At 42.4% G+C, this 19792-nt stretch overlaps 2 protein-coding genes across 6 annotated transcripts in view; one reads left to right on the top strand and one right to left on the bottom strand.

The window, feature by feature from the left end:
• The window catches only part of bag6l (BCL2 associated athanogene 6, like), a 33443-nt gene extending 23250 nt beyond the window's left edge, over nt 1-10193 (top strand). For all 3 annotated transcript variants that reach the window (XM_080788221.1, XM_080788222.1, XM_080788220.1), the window contains 10 exons: nt 46-215; nt 590-643; nt 1146-1248; nt 3252-3376; nt 4160-4294; nt 4501-4557; nt 5724-5966; nt 6927-7034; nt 8332-8478; nt 9311-10193. In XM_080788221.1, the coding sequence (XP_080644347.1) occupies nt 46-215; nt 590-643; nt 1146-1248; nt 3252-3376; nt 4160-4294; nt 4501-4557; nt 5724-5966; nt 6927-7034; nt 8332-8478; nt 9311-9409 (1241 nt within the window). In that variant the 3' untranslated portion in view covers nt 9410-10193. The remainder of the gene's footprint in view (nt 1-45; nt 216-589; nt 644-1145; nt 1249-3251; nt 3377-4159; nt 4295-4500; nt 4558-5723; nt 5967-6926; nt 7035-8331; nt 8479-9310) is intronic.
• A 168-nt stretch (nt 10194-10361) lies between these two features.
• On the bottom strand, nt 10362-16365 carry cUnh6orf136 (chromosome Un C6orf136 homolog). Of its 3 annotated transcripts, none has more exons than XM_080788225.1 (7): nt 16153-16365; nt 15087-15239; nt 13893-14543; nt 13672-13760; nt 13328-13528; nt 12916-12985; nt 10362-12769 (listed from the first exon to the last, which is right to left on the bottom strand). In XM_080788225.1, the coding sequence occupies exons 2-7, from the start codon at nt 15183-15185 to the stop codon at nt 12626-12628; spliced, it is 1254 nt and encodes a 417-aa protein (XP_080644351.1). In that variant the 5' UTR covers nt 15186-15239; nt 16153-16365; the 3' UTR covers nt 10362-12625. The 3 variants fall into 3 exon arrangements, with proteins under 3 accessions (XP_080644351.1, XP_080644350.1, XP_080644349.1); XM_080788224.1 differs by having other exon boundaries at nt 15087-15249; nt 16153-16364; XM_080788223.1 differs by having other exon boundaries at nt 15087-15320; nt 16153-16360.
• Between the last annotated feature and the right edge of the window lie 3427 nt (nt 16366-19792).

Below are 19792 nucleotides of genomic sequence, written 5' to 3' on the forward strand. Positions count from 1 at the left end.
CGTCCTCAGGTCAAGGATCATGTGTCTTCTCTCTCTGTCTGTCAGGGTTCTTTGGGGATCTGCTGTCTCTGGTGTGTCAGAGCTTCTCCATGGTGGACATGGTTCTCCTGCTCCACGGGAACGCTCAGCCACTGAGCCGCATCCAGCCCCAGCTCACAGAGTTCTTCACGGAGCATTACCTCCAGGGCCGGGAGCCCACCGACGCCAACATCGCTGTGAGTTAACGCTCTACTGCCACCTGCTGGTGATGAACATCAAGCCAATTTAACATCTAAAAAAAAAACCTTTTGACTGGAGTTTTCATTTCTTTCACCATAGTAGTAAAACGCTCCATTCGTGGTCTGGAGAGGGCAGTTGTTTTACAGACGGGTAAAAGGGCAGGGGCTGAAGCCCCCTTTTGATGTCTATGTGTGCACGTCCCTGCTCTCTCTCTCTCTCTCTCTCTCTCTCTTTCTCTCTCTTCTGTTTCCTGTCTATTTCCACTTTCATGTCATTAAAGGCTCAGAAAAAGGCTAAAAGATAACTTTATTTTATTATTTTGTAATAGTAATAATTGGTTCTTTGACTAAATGAGCCGTTTTCTTCACAGACAGCATCCGAGGACCTCATCAACGGTCTGGAGGAATACATCGCAGAGAGCTTCGTAAGAGCTACCTCATTCATTCATTTCTGGGTTAATACTTGTGCTACTGTAGCTGTTCTACTTTAGCTGTTGAAAATAGCAGATCTACAAGCTCACATATCAACATATTTTCAGATGAGGGTCAGTGGCCTATTGTGGGGGCGGCGGTGGCTCAGGGGTAGAGTGCCTGGATGGGAACCGCAAGGTTGCCAGTTCGAACCCGGGCTCCCCCAGAGTTACTGTCGAAGTGTCCTTGAGCAAGACACTGAACCCCTAATTGCTCCCGATGTGCTAGTTGGTGCCTTGGATGGTTTCCGCTGCCATCGGTGTGTGAATGGGTGAATGTAATGCACAATCTATGTAAAGCGCCTTGGATAAAGGCGCTATATAAATGCACCATTTACCATTTATTGCATATATTTTTCCTTGACATGAAATATTGAGCACCACTGATTTAGAAACATGGGTATTTCAGAAAACTGTCATGATTTAGAAGGCATTTTAAAAAATGCTTGTTTTTTAGGCCACAGTTACAGTGCGAGAAGGAGTGGACATCATTCAGACCAACATGTCCTTCCTCAGACAGCAGTTCACTCGAATGGCTACACACATCCTGCGCTGTAATGGTAAATATTCACCTGTTCACTTCTACGACCTCCCGTGAAGGGCTTTAAAACCGGGAGAATTTAACGGCACATTTTCCCTCCTAGTAGAGCACTGTGACTTGATCACAGGGAGTCGCATATTCTTGTGGCACCCTCGTTGAACCTGAGGCGGATGCCCACACAGAGACGATTTTAATTACGTTCAGAATTCATGGGGATCGGGCTTAGGTCCATATATTGTTCCAGGTCATGTGAATTATGCTGCTGATCAATGATTTTGGGCGGGAACCCCTTTTGGTGTTTTAAACATTATATATATATATATATAGATATAAGGTTATAATTTAGCTATTGAAAAATAGCAGATCTACAAGCTCGTAGCACGCTACTCGGTATGAGCTTGTAGGTCTGCCATTTTTTTTTAATCGTGAAAATATGCCTCAAACCTTTGAATACATAATTACAGTGAAAATCTTTACTCAAATCTTTGCTTCTGGGGAGGTCCCTGGAACAACATATTTTCAGATGGTGGGGCGGAGGCATATTACATATCATTTTTGGGGTCCTTGACATGAAATATTGAGAACCACCGATATAGAAACATGAGGTTTTTCAGAAAACTGTCAGGATTTTGAAGACACTTTTTATTTATTTCGATGTCTGGTCTAAATGGGATAATATTATGTTGATTATTATTGGGGGCACGGCATGCTCCCGGAAACGTGCATTGATGTACTGGCTGGCTGGAGTTTGCAATAGCTTGGTCGGCTTAGCAGAGGCGTAGTTTAATGTACAGGATGTTTATATACGATTATACGTACATACTAGATGTGAAGGCTGCTAATCTAAACACTGCGTCAAAACTGCCTCCCCCTGACCAGCCGGGGCGCCTGATGGAGGGGAAAGGGTTGGAATAACGTGTTCCTTCCACGCGCTACGTCCAACCAGGGAAAGGAGCAACTTGGACGCTCGGGCATGAAGGAAGCATGAGTTCAAGTCCGTTGCTCTGCCCATGTCCCCCATATATGGGGACTAGGTTGGCGGAGGGTGTGTAGAGCCCAGGATCACATTAGATAATTGACACAGGGGTGAAAAATGGGTTACAAAATCGTGGGATAAAAATTATTTAAAAAGACACTGCGTCATACAAAGCACGGACGATCAAAATCTGTATGTTACTTTTGTGATGCACCTCAAGGCAGTTTTAATATAGGATAGCAGCACATACCGCCTTTGCCATTTTCTGCCCATGGTGTGACCAGGAGGAGGATACTGGTGTGACAGTGGGCATCCTTAAAATAGTGAAACGGGAACTTGGTCCCTGTTCCATTTCACTTGGACATGGTTCACGGAAGTAATTTCTCTATGGAGAATAACATGGGGTCATCTTAAAATCGTTTCATATAAGCATTGTGGTCCAAAAATAAACAAGCTGTCTCTGCGTTATTGTCGTTTTTTTTCAAACAGTGTTCTTATATGATGTGATCTAAAATCCCCCTATGGGGATTACAATGCAAATAAAAAGTACATGAACCCGTGTATTTACACCATCTACCGATATTGACTTTGGTGCTCTATACCAGTGGTTCCCAAAGTGGGGTCCGGGGACCCCCAGGGGTACTTGAGGGAGTTCCAGGGGGGACCCAGCTAAATGATAATTTGGAACCAAATGGACGCTTATGAGTCTAACTCAGAGAGTGTACAAATGGAACCAAATGGATTTTCCACAAATTGGAGGTCCCAGAGATAGAAATGCCATTTAATGGTGGTCCGTAGAGTAATGCATGTCAAACTGGTGGTCCTTGAAATAAAACTGGTTGAGAATCCGTAAAAATCTTCTCCTATGGGGGTCTTATGGTGGTCCCTGGCATGTCTTTTCAAATGGGGTCCGTGGGCTAAAAAATGTCAATTTGGGGGTCCTTGACATAAGTTTGGGAACCACTGCTCTATACTTCTTGATACAGTAGTTGGATACTCTATAAATGCCATTCTCTCTGTGTGTTTGGTCCTTTGCCCTTACTTAGATCACACCTTTGGCCCCCGTCTCCTCCTGCTGTGCACCCAGGGCCTGTTTGAGTGTCTGGCCCTCAATCTCTACTGCCTGGGAGGAGAGCAGAGAGCCCTGACCGCTGTCATCAACCATCGCATTGTTAGTATGAATCATGTACATCTGCAGTACCGTACGATTATCGTTGCTGTCGGGTGCAAACCTAGAAAACTTTACTTTTCAGGAAATATGGAGATACAGCCCCCCTTGTACAAGAGGGATTGTCCCTTGTATGAGTAGTAGATGTTTGGTTTCCCATGTGGTTTTGAATCCAGGTTGTTACATTGGGAGTTCGTCTGGGCCTAAGAGTCCAATATCTCTTTTGGCACAGTCGTATTTCAGTTACTATCATTACCTTTGCTTAAATCATTTAACAATCATGCTAACTCTGTTTTTGCAGAGGATAATTGTAAAGAACCTTTAACACCTTTGTCACCTTGACAAAGATTAACCGTTGCTGTCGGGAAAATACCTCACTCCATTTTTGAGGTTTTCCCATAAATCAGTGCTATTGAACACCCTTCACGTCTGCGTGGTGTTTTCGAAAATATTGAACCAATGGAAAATAGTAAAAGCTTTGGACAAAGTGTTTTCTTAATTTCCAGAAAAATTAACATGTTGGAGTTGGGTGGTTTATTCAACGACAGCAGAGATATAACATTTAATTGTAGCCCCAGACACAGCAAGATGGAGGGATTTTCCTTCAAACTAACTGGTATGTTCACCTGACCTGGAAGTACGTGGAAGTGTTGCCACACTCTTTATAAACCACGTAATTGGTCCTATATTTTGTCCTACGGCCACTAGCTTTAAGACTAATTTGAACAATGTTGTTTGAGTTGCACTTTGTATGAAATCTTCTTGTTGTTGTTATTATGTTTACAGAGAAGGATGTCTGCAGAGGTCAACCCCAGCCTTGTGAACTGGCTGACCAGCATGATGTCCATGAGGCTCCATGTCATACTGGAGCACAATCCTGTAACCGAAGACCAGATCCAGCACTACGTCATCCTTGCACAGGTTAATAACGCACATTCAACGCACATTCAACTTAATACCTCCATCGTTTTTTTATGTCTTGTACTTTGTTCCCATCTCTTGTTGCGTCAGCCCGTCTTCTAGACCTCTAATCAGGGCCCAGGTGGAGGTCTAGTAAAGCCAGGGTTGGGCTACAACTGTTCAGTTTATTGTTGTAGTAATTGGATCCGTTTTTGTTTTTGTGTCAGAGTGACTCCGCTGAGGCTCAGACTGACCAACAGCAGTCGGAGAGTCAGAATGTGGAGGTGAGTTGAGTCTTGACTACTGTACATCATTAGCTCACCTGGCCTCTGCTCTACTACACATCATTGCTTACCTGCAGTGTTGTTTTTGGCAGCACATTTCTATTTTAGTTTTAGTCATAGTCTCTTGAATAGGTTTCATTTAGTTCAGTTGATTTAGTCGAACAAAATGTATTTTGTCAGGCCTTGATGTCGTCTTAATGACGACATGTTTTTTTCACTTGCTGAAAATAGCCGATCCACAAGCTTGTAGATCTGCTATTTTCAGCATGCAACCAATTGTAAAATGACTTATACTGGATCTCTTGTCCACTAGTCCCTTCCTAACATTTTAGTCTAGTTTTTATTTGTTGATGAAATTGTCAGTATATTTACCGTAGTCTTAGTTTTAGTCATCATAGCTTAGTTTTAATTTAGTTTGCATTTAGTTTTCGTCAGTGAAAAAAGGTAGTCGTCGAACATTTTTCTTCGACGAAAACACTGCTTACCTGTCCCTAAAAGTACTTTATCATAATAACTGACGTGCTGAGCACACCTTTGCCGCATGATTGGACTCTAGGACAACAACAGTCAATTATTCTATGAATTCCTAGATAGAAAGAAGCAAAGTTCATACATTTCAAAAGAAAACATACGTTTTACAGCTTCTGTATCGCACATCCCATGCTGTGTCATGACATAGCTAGCTGCTGAACTACCACTGAAATGACGTTGGCCTATTTGTGTTGCAGTTTTGTAGGTCATAACACATGTACACTTTTGAAATGAAAGGTACATTTGCTACAGTATATTGCATTTTTTTTGTTATTGTTGCCATGCTTACATGTAGACCAGGGGTGCCCACACTTTTTAGACGTGAGAGCTATGTTAAAAATAATGTCAATTTTGATGTCAATAAAATAATGAATTAGTATATTTTAGGGGCATGTCATGTGGTCTACCTGCACAGCCTGTGTGATCTACTGGTGGTAGATCACGATCTGCCTTTTGGGGCACCCCCGATTGTAGACTTTAGAAAGAAATTAAGTCGTCAAATCTGAAGCACACCAAATCATAAACGCAACGTAAACCTACTCCGACAACAATGTAATGATTCATTGCTGTCGCTCTCCGTCCCTCTGGACACCCCCCCCTCCCTCCCTCCCTCCCTCTCCACATGCATCTAAAAGATGGAGGAGAGTTTGTCCCCTGCTCCAGCCACCACGGCGGAGGAGGTCATCATGGCCTCGTCTGGGGACGGCGGCGAGGTTGTCGGAACGTCGCCCGGGGAGACCACGCCCTCCTCCCGCAGAGCGTCGTCAGGGGAGACGCGAGGCCCCGTGCCGTCAGGGGAGACACGAGGCCCCGTGCCGTCAACAGTAAGGGAAGAGTCAGGAGCTGAAGTGGAACCTTGGGCGGCCGCTGTGCCACCTGTAAGATTTAGTGGTCTTTGTTGTTTTAAAATGAAGCCATTCCGGGGGGCGGGAACCCCTTTTTGGTGTTTTAAGCATTATGTTATGCTTTAGCTGTTGAAAAATAACAGATCTACAAGCTCATAGCACGTCACCGAGTGCCGCGCTACGAGCTTGTAGGTCTGCTATTTTTGAAAAGTCGTGAAAATCTAGTGCAAATCTTTCAATATATTCTTTCAGAGCGAACGTTTTTAACTCAAGTCTTTGCTTCTGGGGGCATCCCTGGAACTACATATTTTCAGATGGGGGGCCAATTTCATATAATCTTGGGGGTCCTTGACATGAAAATGTTTGAGAACGACTGATATAGAAACATGGGTTTTTCAGAAAACGGTGTTGCCTTCCATCTAGAACTTCAAGCTAAAGATGCGTCTCATGCCCTTTTATTCCTCAAATATTTCCAGTTTCCACTAGTATGTCTGGGAATACGTAACCTTTTATTGTGCAACACAGAAACCAGTTAAACACACAGTTAAACACACAGTTAAACACAAAGTTAAACACACAGTTATACACACATTGCTGTTAAACACAGTTTAACAGCAATGTTGGGTAGAAACCTTGTATGTCCGATTGTCCGTATATATATATTATTTTATGGTTTTTTCTTCATAATATTAATGTCCTATTTTATATTTGTCGTATGACGGTGTCAGGCAAAAGTAGTGAAATCAGCCATTTACTTTTGAAACTTTTTGGAAATGTTTGTCTGTGGGTTTTTATGTATAACCAATGAAAAGTATTTATAAGACCTTGTTGGGACTAAATAGCTACATTGGATCCATTGACACACAGGTTCTTCCCCCCCCCCCCCCCCCCCCCCATTTCCTCAACTGTTATGGACATTCCGGTCTGCGTCCCGACGGCGACAATACAATATAACCATGACTCATTTGGTTGCTGTCTGTCTGTCTCCGTCAGGAATGGGTTCCCATAATCAGACATGACATGCTGTCTCAGAGGAAGATCAAGGCGCAGCCACCTCTGTCCGATGCCTACCTGCACGGCATGCCAGCCAAGAGGAGGAAGGTAAGGTCGTTGGTGCAAAATAAAGGCAGGGCTTAAAAGTTCTCAGTCCTGGGGAAGGATTTCAGTCCTGAGGATTTTATAGGGTTTTCAGTCTTGGGATTTATTTTGGCTTTAGGCCTTGTAAAGGCCATAAAGCTCAGTTTCAGTACTAAAGAAGTTCTCCTTAAAACCCATTCTGTACGGGAACCCCCTTTTGGTGTTATACTTTAGCTATTGAAAAATAGCAGATCTTCAAGCTCAGTGTGGTGCCGCTCTGTGAGCTTGTAGGTCTGCTAAATCTTTTTATCGTGAAAATGTGGCGCAAATCTTTGAATATATATATATATATTCTTTCAGAGCTAATGTTTTTAACTCAAATCTTTTCTTCTGGGGGGTCCCTGGAACAACATACTTTCAGATGGGGGGGGTCCACGGCCAAATACATATAATTCTGGGGGCCCTTGACATGAAAAAGTTTGAGAACCACTGACATAGAAACATAGGTTTTTCAGAAAACTGTCAGGATTTAGAAGACATTTGTAGAATTGTCCTCAGGTCTAAATGGGTTTTAATGCATTCAGAGAATTCTACTACCACAGAATATGCTACGTGTGGGGTGGTTCAGCCAGTTAGTGCAGTAGCTGTACAGTTTTATGCTCCTTGTAAATCACGAGAACCCAAGTTCGTTTCCAACTCCATGTTGTCTCCACCAGGCCGAAGGCATGGGGAGAGTATGTTTTGCACTCGTCCGTGTGTGTCTGTGTGTCCTTCCTTCCTCCGTGTACAGCCAATCTGTACAGCTGGCACTGTTGGCGTGGTCAAGGTCAAACTGTGCACACCCCCCAACGACAAACCCGAGGCCACCATGGGGCAGATTTTTGCAAAACGCAATTCTTTATTTTACTCGTGCACATTTTTATTCATACTTCACTCAAAATCGGTATACATTATCTCTATGGTCATGTAATCAACACAGATCCGATTGGCTAAGATTGCCTTTCCAAAGTTTGCGGGATTGGTCCATTTTGATTGAAATGCCTCAAATCATGAAGCACAGCATGCAATTTCCGTGGAAAGTACAGTATTTATTTATGGTGCCACCACGAAGCCTTTAAAAAATTAAAATAAATATATATATTATATGTATTAGTCCAAATATCAAAAACCTTCCTGACCTGGTGGAGAGAGGCCTGTGCTCAGAGGATAACTTTTTCCTAGCGAAAATGTCTGACAATGAGCCAAATTCTGTCCGTATCGCTTAATTTAAAGACATAATTATTATTGACTAAGCGTATGATCGCGTTTTCCTCTCCGCTAGACCGCCCAGGGGGAGGGGCCACACCTGTCTCTGTCAGACGCTGTGAGCAGGGCTGCTCGCACTGCGGGCGTCAGGCCGGTCACAGCCGCAGACAGCCTACAGGTGGAGCTAGAGACTTCAGACGTGCAGGAAGCCTACACAGAACAAGTAAGAAACCACCTGGCTCCAGCATGATTGAAGGGCAATGGGGGAGATTGCGTTTTTTGCCCGGATACCGGAGAACTCGCCAGTTTGCCAAGTCGCCACAGCGAAAATTCTTCATCAAGGTCTTCATCGTTATGCTAACATGCTGTCTTCATCAGTGTATGTCAAACTCACAGATGTTATAGTTCCAAAGTGATCAAATTATTTTGTGCAATTTAATGGTCAGCTAGATGATGATAAAAAGGTGAGTATGTGAATTCCAATGATAAGTAGGCCTACCATTTCAGGAATTGTTTACTAATTAATTACATTGTTTCGGTACTTTGTTGTTTAAACTTTTAGCATTCCTACTTTCTCTAGTGTTAACTCTAAACAACTATCTTCTCTCTCTCAATTCAATGCAATTTAAATGAAGGTGAAGTTAAACTAAAAATGCACTAAATCGCAGCGTAAACTGGCGAGTTCTCCGGATACCTTTTTGCCCATGTGTGTAATTGTGTATGAGTCCAAGGCTAATCACAAACCCTGCTGCTGCTGCTGCTGCTGCAGCAGCACCACCAAAATCTCTTGTAGATGCTGCCACTCGGCAAAATAATATATTTTAATGGAAGTCAAGGTAGTCGACTTGGGCTGAAACCTTGCGCAGATATAGTTATACGTACAGTAGATGACTGAGACCACCATGGCCTGCTGGAGAATGTGAGATATGTGCTCCACTGAGTGCTAGTCGCAGGTGTCCATCTTGTTTTCCAACTGTTTAGTAACAATAATGCAATAGTAGAGCGTCTCTGTTAGGGTTTTAACCCGTTTCCTCTCGTTTCCTCCCTGCAATTAGGTGAAGAGTGACATAAAAGAGAGAGTGAGGGATGACCCCAACTATAGCTCACAACGTTTCCCCAACACACATCGCGCTTTCTCCATAGAGGACTCCTAATCCCCCCCCCCCTCACCCCCCCAGATCATCAGACACGTCCGTTGTTATCCACTCACCTCATTCTGTAACATTCCCTTTCAGTCTCTGAGAGACCTCCGAGGAAGTGACAAGTTAGTCGTTAAAATATTAATCACTGAATTTGAAGAAAGTGTCAAACCTGTCACCAGCAGGAAGCATCTATACTTTGTTGTGCAACGGTGTCGACGGAAATAGCTTATCTACACATTATCGGCTATTTTCAGTGCGCAACACCATCGTGCGATGGGGCATACATTAAGCATTAGTATGGCGGCTTTAGCAATTCCAATGTCACAAACTGTATTATATATATGTACGTGTACGCTCAACTGTAAAAAAAAAAAAAAATAGCACAACTTGTACAATGTGATGTGATGTAACCGTCACAGCTCTCTGAGTCTGTTAGACTGAATAAATGGATGTTGCTGATCATGGCTAGGATTTTTTATTTTTTTATTTTTTAGCTGGTTCATGCTTTAGGAGTCATGATGCACAGATCATCATTTTGTTCCGTGTCAATTTTAGGATGTTGTTCTTTGTCAGATTTTTTCCATTATGTCTACTTTACAGGATACCTCAGTGATGTGGTGTTTTTGAACCATAAAAGTTGAAATACAATAACATGGTATAATCAAGAGCATGATAGTGTGTGACAGTGTGCTGTTTATGCCATTGTCTGCAAGCACAGCTGCAGTTTCTAGAATGACTTGCAACAATGTGAATGCTTAATCTGTACTCTGGAATAAACATTACTTCTACAAAAATGTTCCCTTTGGATTGCCATCTTTAATTGCATACCTTTTTTTTGGGGGGGGGGGGGGGTACTTTTATCAATGACAATTTGAGGGATAGAAATGAAAGTATTTTAAACTGATCATTTGAGTGAAGGAAGCATGAATACATATTACATAAAAACATTACAAGCACACATCAGTGTTACCCACTAGTTACTTAATTTTATTCACACGTTTGAGTTACTGCAGATATTTGAAACTAGCAACAGTACCAAACAAGCCTAATGGATATTAACCGATAACTATACACCATGGCATATTGAGACTGTGCTACAGTAATGTGGCATACTTTATTGCCTGGTTTGAATAAAAAGCACATTCACCCAGACCTATTGTACTGTTTGTGTGAAACGGTGATGATGGCACAGTGAAAGCATGGGTTTTCTGGTGACAGGCACTCTCAATTTTAACGGCATCAAATTACAAGTGCCATCCCCAACATTTGTATTCGCATATTTCTGTAACCTGAACCCCTGCATGAGTCTTTAAAATAGCGGTGCACGATTATGAAATTATGACCGATCTCCGATTATTTGCAGGGTCATATCTGCCGATACCGATTCTGACCGATATTATACAGAGGACTACAATGGAAACAAGCCTAGGCCCTGTCGGGGCTTGGCCAAAAGTCTGGTAAAGTATTCAATCAATAAATGGCACAACACTTTTCCAAGTGTCGGTTTTCACAACTGAAATTAAATGTAGAATTTATTTTTTGCTGGTGAAAACCGATTAAATAAGCTGTATTATTTTTAGACTGTTCCGATACTGATATGGCATTTTTATGGCCGAATATGCTACCGATTAATCGTGCATCCTTACTTTAAAACCATGTCAATGCCTTTACTACTTGTGGATGACACGGCCAGTGACATGGGGGCTGACCTGACCCTCCCTCCCCGCTGACTCGGTCAAGCTTGGGCTGCAGCTGTATTCTGACAGCAGTCAAGGACAGAGAATTATGTAACACCAGAATATACATTTAAAAAATAAATGCTTGCGCATACAAAGCCATACATCATGCACTCACATTTTTAACACCCAGTGGCTTTCGAGACATAAATGTTGGTTTGCGTTCCGGTTCCACCCATACATGCTGCACATAGAAGAGACAAGGCCTACATTGATTCACAGTTATACAGTAATGTTTTCACATAGGGGTGTAACGATACATTTTAACGATACATGGACGATATTGGTTCATTATGGCGATTAAATGATTTGAAATCGATACAGTAATTAAACCCCTTTCATTTTTCTTCAAAGAATTGCTAAATACCACACAAACATTTAGTATTGATACAATCGATTAATTGCAAAGCAAAATGATTCGATACCGATTGCCATTGAAAAACAATACGATACATAGTCAATGTTGCTGTTTTCATTTCGATATACTTTGATTCTTGAAATTAAAATCGATTTTTCGATGCAGTTACTATATCGTTACACCCCTATTTTCACATGAATCCGAATGAATCTGGCCTGTCGAAGATGGACACTATGCTTCACTGTCAGTGGTCGTATTGTTGCATTGCACGATGCAAAGCTACCAGATTTCAGAATCCGCAGCATTAACTGCTTTTTCTCACAATAATTTGCCACAGATGTGTTAACCCAAAAACAAAACAAACAGTGGTTTCTGAATGACATGAAGCAAATATTTGTTCTTTTCAAAAACTTTTTTTTTCTACTGCTATAAGTGAAAATGTATAACTTTCTCAGATAAGCTTCAGTTTACATGGTATGAACAGTTCTCAGATGAGCTTCAGTCTCTACATGGTATGAACACAGTTCTAGTTATGAATGTGCACAGAATGCAGTCCAGAGAGCAGTCCAGCATCACCTGTACATTTGTGCGTTCAAATTGCAGGCAGGCTTATTTACTATGGTCATAAATTGCATAACAGAGCTGCTGTTTTTATGTCTACGAAGAAACTCAAGTTGGACAGGTGTGGAATTTAATGTACATTTAGCTGCTGTCATATAAAAGCATTGCAACTCCAAACTATTTTTCTTTTTTCCATACAGTGAATTGAAAGTGTCCATGGACATTTGTAAATTTTCCACAATAAACAATAAATGACACTCCTTTTATCTTTTGAAGATACTGTTAAGTGCTTTTCAAGATCAAATATTTCCTTTTTTACATTTGCAAAGCAGACATACCATACAGGCGGGTGTGCAGATAATTATTCAAGTTTTCAGAAGCTAAACATTTACTGCAGTTCTCCCATTCTAAACATTATGACACCTTTATCCAACACAGCAACTTGAGTGACTATCACGTTCCAACTTTGTGATATATATTTCTTTATTTCTCTTGTGTTCATCTCATGTGCTCCTCTGTTCTTTGGACATAGACCAGCCAAAATGTTGTCTCGGCACCACCCTCTCTCCCTGGTCAGTTTCTGCCCTGTCGGAGTGAAGACAAGAGGAGAGGCAACAAGTTGAGGGCAGGCCGGTGTTCCTGCGCCCCGAGGGCCACCAAAACCCCCGTCAGCAGTGTGGTCACCCTGGGCAAAACCGGCGGCTGAACCTGCATCACCTTGATTAGAAGAACAACAAATTGTGAGACTGAAAACAATTAAAATGAATCGTAGGGGGTTATAGTGACACAGAACACAATCCAATATGTCAACCATGGAATTGTCACTGGATATTTGACATCACCCAAAACAGTCGGCATCTTACCTTGTCAACTTTATGACAATGTATGAGTCCGTCATGTCCGATGTAAAAGGTAGAGAGCGCATCATATGTCCTGCGATAGAAAATGTTGTGGCTTGATTATGAGGTATCAGGTACGGTCGCCCCTAAACCATCTCGCCCCTCGACTTTTTCACGCCGACCGCTCGGTCTGACGGTTCTTGTATTCTTTTATTTTATTTACTGACAGGAATACCAGGCTGCGCAGTTCCGCCGGCTATACGCCTGGGGTGAGTTGGTAAAGGGGCGAGTCGTTTGGTATTCCATTATGAACCCTTGCACTAAAAAGTATCGTGTTGCATCCAAAACGTATCATCGCATTGTATATATATATTAGAAAGCTACTCAATAGCACAACACTGACTTATTACTGGTGTGTTACAGCTAGCAGTTTTACCTATATAGGTGAGATTTGTCCTTTCTGTAGAAACGCAGTAGAAGAGTGTGGCACGGCAGGCCTTTGATCCTCCAGCGAGCTTTCACCGTCCCATCCTCCATGTGTTTAGTCAGCTTCAGAACCTCCAGCCGGGCCTCTGCATAGTAACAGAGACACAAGAACCGCCAGACGGACAGCATCAGCTGGTACATCACACGGCCTCTAGAACCATCCAAAAGGACAGACGTGTTAATTAAAAAAAATCGCATTCACAATTCGTACCAGAAATAAGCATGACTATGTTTGATTGATGATGACAGCTTCTAAAAGCCTAATTTAATAGGACTTAAGAAATGTGTATATACCTGGTCTTGGTATTAATAAGCCTGTTAACGAATTCCAAATCACTGGAGTACATGGAGTAATCGTGACTCTTCAAAAAGAAATTAGGAAGCTGCAACGCAGATGGTCAAAATTAATGCCATGATGATAAAGTGACAGCCTGAGGATATTATAGGCCACCACCAACATGCCTCAAATGTCTTTATAGTAGATTCTAAAGCAAGGAAATTAGAATTACGCTTACCTCTGTCCTTAGCTTTTCATACATCAAGGCCAGTTTCTCATCTTCTTCACTCTCCATTTTGTTACGGTCACCCTCGGCTCCCTCTGCATAGCTACACAGCGAGGTAGACAGCAACAAAGACAGGTCCATGGCTTTGTTTTCAAGTCCGTGAAAGCAATAGAAACTGGAGCCGTACATGAAAGGTGCCGGGCACCCTTCCGCCTCGAAAAGGCTTCTGAAAGACCCATGTTCTCTCGCCACAACAATGTCACTATCACTTCCTTCCCGACTGTCCACTTTCGTCCCGACACTGATGTCGTCCTCCCCGCTGCCGTCCACAGTGGTCAGCGGGAAGAGGAACTCCATGGGTTTATTGAACCCCGGCGGAGCGAGGAGAAGCTCCCCTAGTTTGGTTTGGCCAAACAGTGGAATCTCCACCAGAGTGTGCTGGCCGTCAGACTCCCCGCCGGGTCGCACCAGCACACACACGCTGAGTGACTCCTCCCAGTCCTCCTCGAAGAAACTGGATTTCTGTGGCTGACTCGCATGGTGGAAGGGGTGCGACAGGGCAGGCTGCTTCACACTTTGATATCTCAAGGTGTTAGGGGGGACCAGGGCCCATGTCGCGCTGCCCAGAGGTCGGCTCTGTCCAAGCCACTGCCAATCAACTGCCTAAGATTAATACAAAAAAAAAAAAATGGGAATATTTACTGTACAGTACTGAAACCGTAGTATGATGGATTGCCAGCATTAGCTTGAAAATCTGCTCTTGTCGGCAAGAGACACCGACATTGTGCCATTGAGTATAAATTATAACCCCACCTGGCTGTGACCTCACCCATCACTGTATCCAGACAGTGACCTTGTGGTTAGAGTGTCCGCCCTGAAACTGGGAGATCGGGGGTTCGATCCCCGGCCAGGTCATACCAAAGACTAAAAATGGGACCCAATGCCTCCCTGCTTGGCAGTTGGCACTCAGCATCAATGGGTTGGATTGGGGGTCAAATCAACTAATAATTCCCGTGACTAATGATCACCGCTCCAAGAGATGGGTCAAATGCGGAGAACAAATTTCACTGCGGTAACGTGTGTGACTAATCATACAACTTTGATCATGTCATGTCATGTCATGTCATGATCATGTTTGATCATGTCTCAAACTAATATGATGGGTGAGGTTACAGACGGGGCTAAAGTAAGCACAAAATGTTTTACCTGTGCTAGAATCCATCTCTGCTGTTTGAGGGGTTGAATGCTGCCATGGATCCGGACATATCCCACCCAGAATGCTATACCACCTCTGCACACAGCCATTCACGTCAGGGATGGCAGGGATCCAACCCCGGTCACCAATTAACCATCACCAACCTGACAGATACTGCTCTTTGTTATTGTATTTGTTTCGGGCAAAATCCAACAAAGTTAGAAGAATGCACACTATCCAAGCACCTGGGAGGGAGAAGAGGAGAACAATGATGCATGCTTAATCTTGATGCTTATACTCTTGTTATGTATTTCCCACTTCCTTATCCACCAATAATCACATCTGTATTTTAATTGTTCATAGGTGTTCATGGAACTACTTTTGAAACTAATATTAGTGACCAGCTCTCATGTTGACCTTGTACTCCTCATGTAGGCTGGCTACTAGGCAGAAACTATGCCAACAGCACATGACATGAAGAACGTGAGTGACCAGCCCACATAACAGGCTCATAATGAGACTCACAGACATCTCACATGGCGAACCAAAACAGTTCAACTGCTTTCTATCCGAACTGGAATCTCCCAAGTTGGGAGTGGAATGAATACAGATGCTGCTGTTTCAACTTGAAAAGGAACTAAGAGTAAGACTATCAGACTTTGCACTGCGGCATTCATATCATACGTCGTGGATTGCACGATTTGACTGCATGGGAAGAACAAGAACGAGTGTACGAGATAATAACCGCTAATTTGAAAAGTAACGTCAGTGTAACCGACGCCAGATATCGATTCAGTTAGATCTGCCCCCGACGGTGTATTAAATGAAACCGAATGCCGATTCATTATCCCCCACCCCCGACCCCCGGATCAAAAATCGTCGCGGAATTGCTACATTCGCAGTCTCTGGATAGCTCATATTATGACAGTTAAGGAATAATAGTTAAACAGACTGTGTCCAAAAACGTCGCCTTTACCTGCTAATATATAACTAATCAGCTAGCGCTAGCTAATAGCTTGTGGTATAACCAGTCACTATAATAGCAACATGTATATGTAATGTAATGTCAAATATTACCTTTCGCAAGCGAAATGTAGGCGATTCCTCCAGAGTGCAGTGAGTCCTCCTCGTCCAGACAGAGATCCTTGATGGGTTGAGGTTAATGAACAGCATACACACACTTAGTTAACTTACACAGTAAATGTCATTCCATCCCCAGATGTCCTTGCCTTGCCTGCTCTGTAACTCCAGCGGGTGTGTCAGGTGCACGACACCGAGACACATGACACGTCCTGTTGTACACTACAAAATAAAACACATTTGGCAAAAATTATACAAAAACAAAAAAACAAAATTATTACATTATAATATACATCTGACGTCACGCTCATGTCACTCTTATTTTGTCATGACTCAGCCATGACAAAATAAAAGCCAAGATGTTACCAGTTGCAGCTATGCCCAGCCCGGACATGTTGAGTACACCAGGTTTTATGTTAGAAATGTAGAAACTGCCAGATAACTTGCATATGAGCAATTTTCATAATTGGCATAATATGTGACCATACCATTAACAACCTATAGGCAAAAAAAATCATCATGCTTTATGTTGTAGCATGTGATGTGTCAAACTAGGGGGTTTTCATGATGCTGAATCCATTCCAAGCATTTTGCACAAAAGAAAATTAAAAAAAACTAAATACGGCATAGCCACTTTCCCAAATGTGCTGTCAGTGCTGACATCATCACATTTGTGATGACGGCTATGGACGTTTTTAGCCCAAGGAGTGTTTCTTGTGCAAAACTAAAGAAACCCCCTAGTTTGACACATCACATGCTACTTAAAGCATGATGAAATTTTGTTTGTTCCCCTCTTATAGGTTGTTAATGGTATGGTCATATGCCAATTATGAAAGTTGCTCAACATATTCAAGTTTAATAGCATCCAGCAGTTTCTACATGCTGCATGGGGTCCCATACTCAACATTTCACATAATACTTTGATGTACTCGACATGCCTGGGTTCACATATAAAAAATATGGAGTGTGTTCTCACTGCTCTGTCCTCATGGCATCAGCAAACAAATCAGTCAGTTCCATATGGGCACAAAAGGTGCCATAGACCATGTGGGCATATCAGATCAGCTGTGCGACGTAGCGTAGGTGTGTTGATTTGATAATTGTTAATTGATTTTAAATATATTTGACATATGGCTATGCTGCCCGAACCTTGCTGTGAAAGTCTTGAAATTGTATATGGTTTTCCTTTTATTTCTCTTTTTTTTTCAATTTGATTTAATTTGACTTTTTTTTTGCTTTTTACCGTCCACAAACTTTGTCTTAAACAAACATTGAATTCCCATTGACAATGAATTAATGGAGAATGTTACGTCATAGTGTCTGAGCAAATGCAGCATCTATTTTACGCTACGATGATAAGAGCGCCCCTAGATCACTTGTGATCCCCCCTCAGAATATGCCAGTCAGAATATTTTATTTTAGATGCTAATTTGATCCACTTCCGGACCGTTTCTTTGGCTGAACTCCTCTCCTGCCCTGCCCACAACACATGCGTCACGAACGTTTCTAGAAAGAATAATCACCCACATTGCTTGGGGCAATGGGGGGCATTAGGGCATAGGCTACATGCTACAACATTATATTATTTCACCGGTTTGTGGAAAACTTGAATTTAATAAATATTGTGGTTTAATATTTAATATTTATATTGTTCAATGCGTGCGTGACACAAAAGTACACAAATTTGACTGTGATGATGGCTCTGGTTTGTGCGAAGTGCAGTTACACCGAAATTGATGACATATCGAAGACGGTTACTTCAGTGTTGGCATTTGGCAGTTTTGCAATTTCATCAACTTCATTCAACTTAGTTTTAGAATTGTCATTTATTAGTGATTGAATCAGGTTAATTTCATTTTAAAAATATATAGTTTTCTTGCTTATTTTATTTATTTTCAAATGCAACAAAAATGCCTTTTCCCCACAACAATATGCCATCAAATCAATTGTGGCAATTGTGGCCTGGGTGCCAACATTGGCACAGGGGATGGTTATCAGTTACTGGCACACAGGCATTACATCCTGCACATAATTATACGTTCATCCAAACTCTGAACTCTGTCTGGGGACATAGGTGAGGTTATTTCTGCTGAAGAAGAGACCAAGATATATATTATGTTATGGGAAATCAATCTGTTGAAAATATTTAGTTTTGAATGTTAATAATTAATATGGCACACTGACTATCAGTCGTATCAGATAATGTCTGGGCCACCTGGGTTGTAGTAGGCTACTAGCTACTGTAGAAACATCACAAGCCAGAAAACGAGTCCTTTTCCTCTGGCTGTCCCTGCAGTGCCCTCCACCGAGTCCACCTTGCACTTGCAGGAGTGTGCATGCAGCTCTGCTACTTTGCAAGGCAGACCGGTGTCCCTCTTGAGCTTATCAATGTAGGCCTTCTTCTCGGGCAGTTGGGCACTTGCCGCTTTTAGTTTTATAGACTATAGTGTATAAACTGTATATAGGCGGGAAGTTGCAAGCTCAGGGTACCGTACCAGATAGTCTTGCCATGGATATGACTGCAGGACTTAATCGTGAAGAAGAGTGGTGACCTTGAGTGAGTGGGACTGTGGGAGGCTGAGGACCTTCGTCTACACTTACTTTTCCTGATCTCATCTGGCCATGAGATCCTTCTCACTGTATAGTCGATGTAGGCACCAAGACATTTTAAATCAGAAGGTTTTGATCAGAGTGCCATCTCTTGTGTGGACATAGCAACATCAGTGGCATTATTATGGCAGCAACTTCATTTTCATCAGAGCCAGGGTAGTGACACGTACCTGCCAAAAGGAGTAGTGGAAGGTCCTATCATTAAAGGGCATGGGGGGGACTAAGGTGAGGAGGTCGCTGAAGGATGAAAAGAGCTATGGAGGTGGTAACAGCTAGGGTATCTGCACTGCAGGCTTAGGCAAGTCAGAGTTACCGGTAACTTAAATACCTTTTTATTTAAAATTGTGAGCTTGTAGATCTGTTCAAGCTGTTACTTTGGTCTTGTTTATCTGTAAAGACAGACCGATTAATCGGTCTAATTGATTAATCGAACCGATGCCGATTAATCTAAAAAAAAAATCAGCCGATACCGATGTGTTTGCCGATTAATCTCCCATCACTACTTCTAACGCTATGGAGTATGGATCAGAGCTACTGTATAGGACGCACCAAGAGAAGAGGGAACTTCTTCCTTCAACCGGATGGATGGTACTCAAACGAATGCATCCAGTTCTCAACCCTCTCCTGAGAACAAAGTAGAATGGAGAAGAGGCCTGCTTTAGAGCAAATCATCACATTGCATGGCCCTTCATTGTCTTCATTGTCTACCAGATGTTTGTGCAAAACAGTGGTGCATCCTATACTATACCGTACGCACACAACCTGATCAGGGTGGGTCACCAACCACGGCAGGTCCCCTGGTTACAGTGCTACCACTGACTGAACTGTTGAATAAAAAAATAAAAAAATAAGAAATCTTCTGATTTGCCACTGCCAGCCTGCCAGACTCGATTTAGTCTGACTCCCCTCCCCTCCTTTGACCATACAAATTGTCATACAGAAGAACTTGCCACCTGCAGGCGTCCTTTTTACATATTCTTCTTCCACTGGAGGCAGGGAAAATTAAAAAATTAAAACCAATCCCATT

This window comes from Protomyctophum bolini (assembly GCF_963924005.1).
Source record: "Protomyctophum bolini genome assembly, chromosome: 17".
Taxonomy (NCBI): Eukaryota; Metazoa; Chordata; class Actinopteri; order Myctophiformes; family Myctophidae; genus Protomyctophum; species Protomyctophum bolini.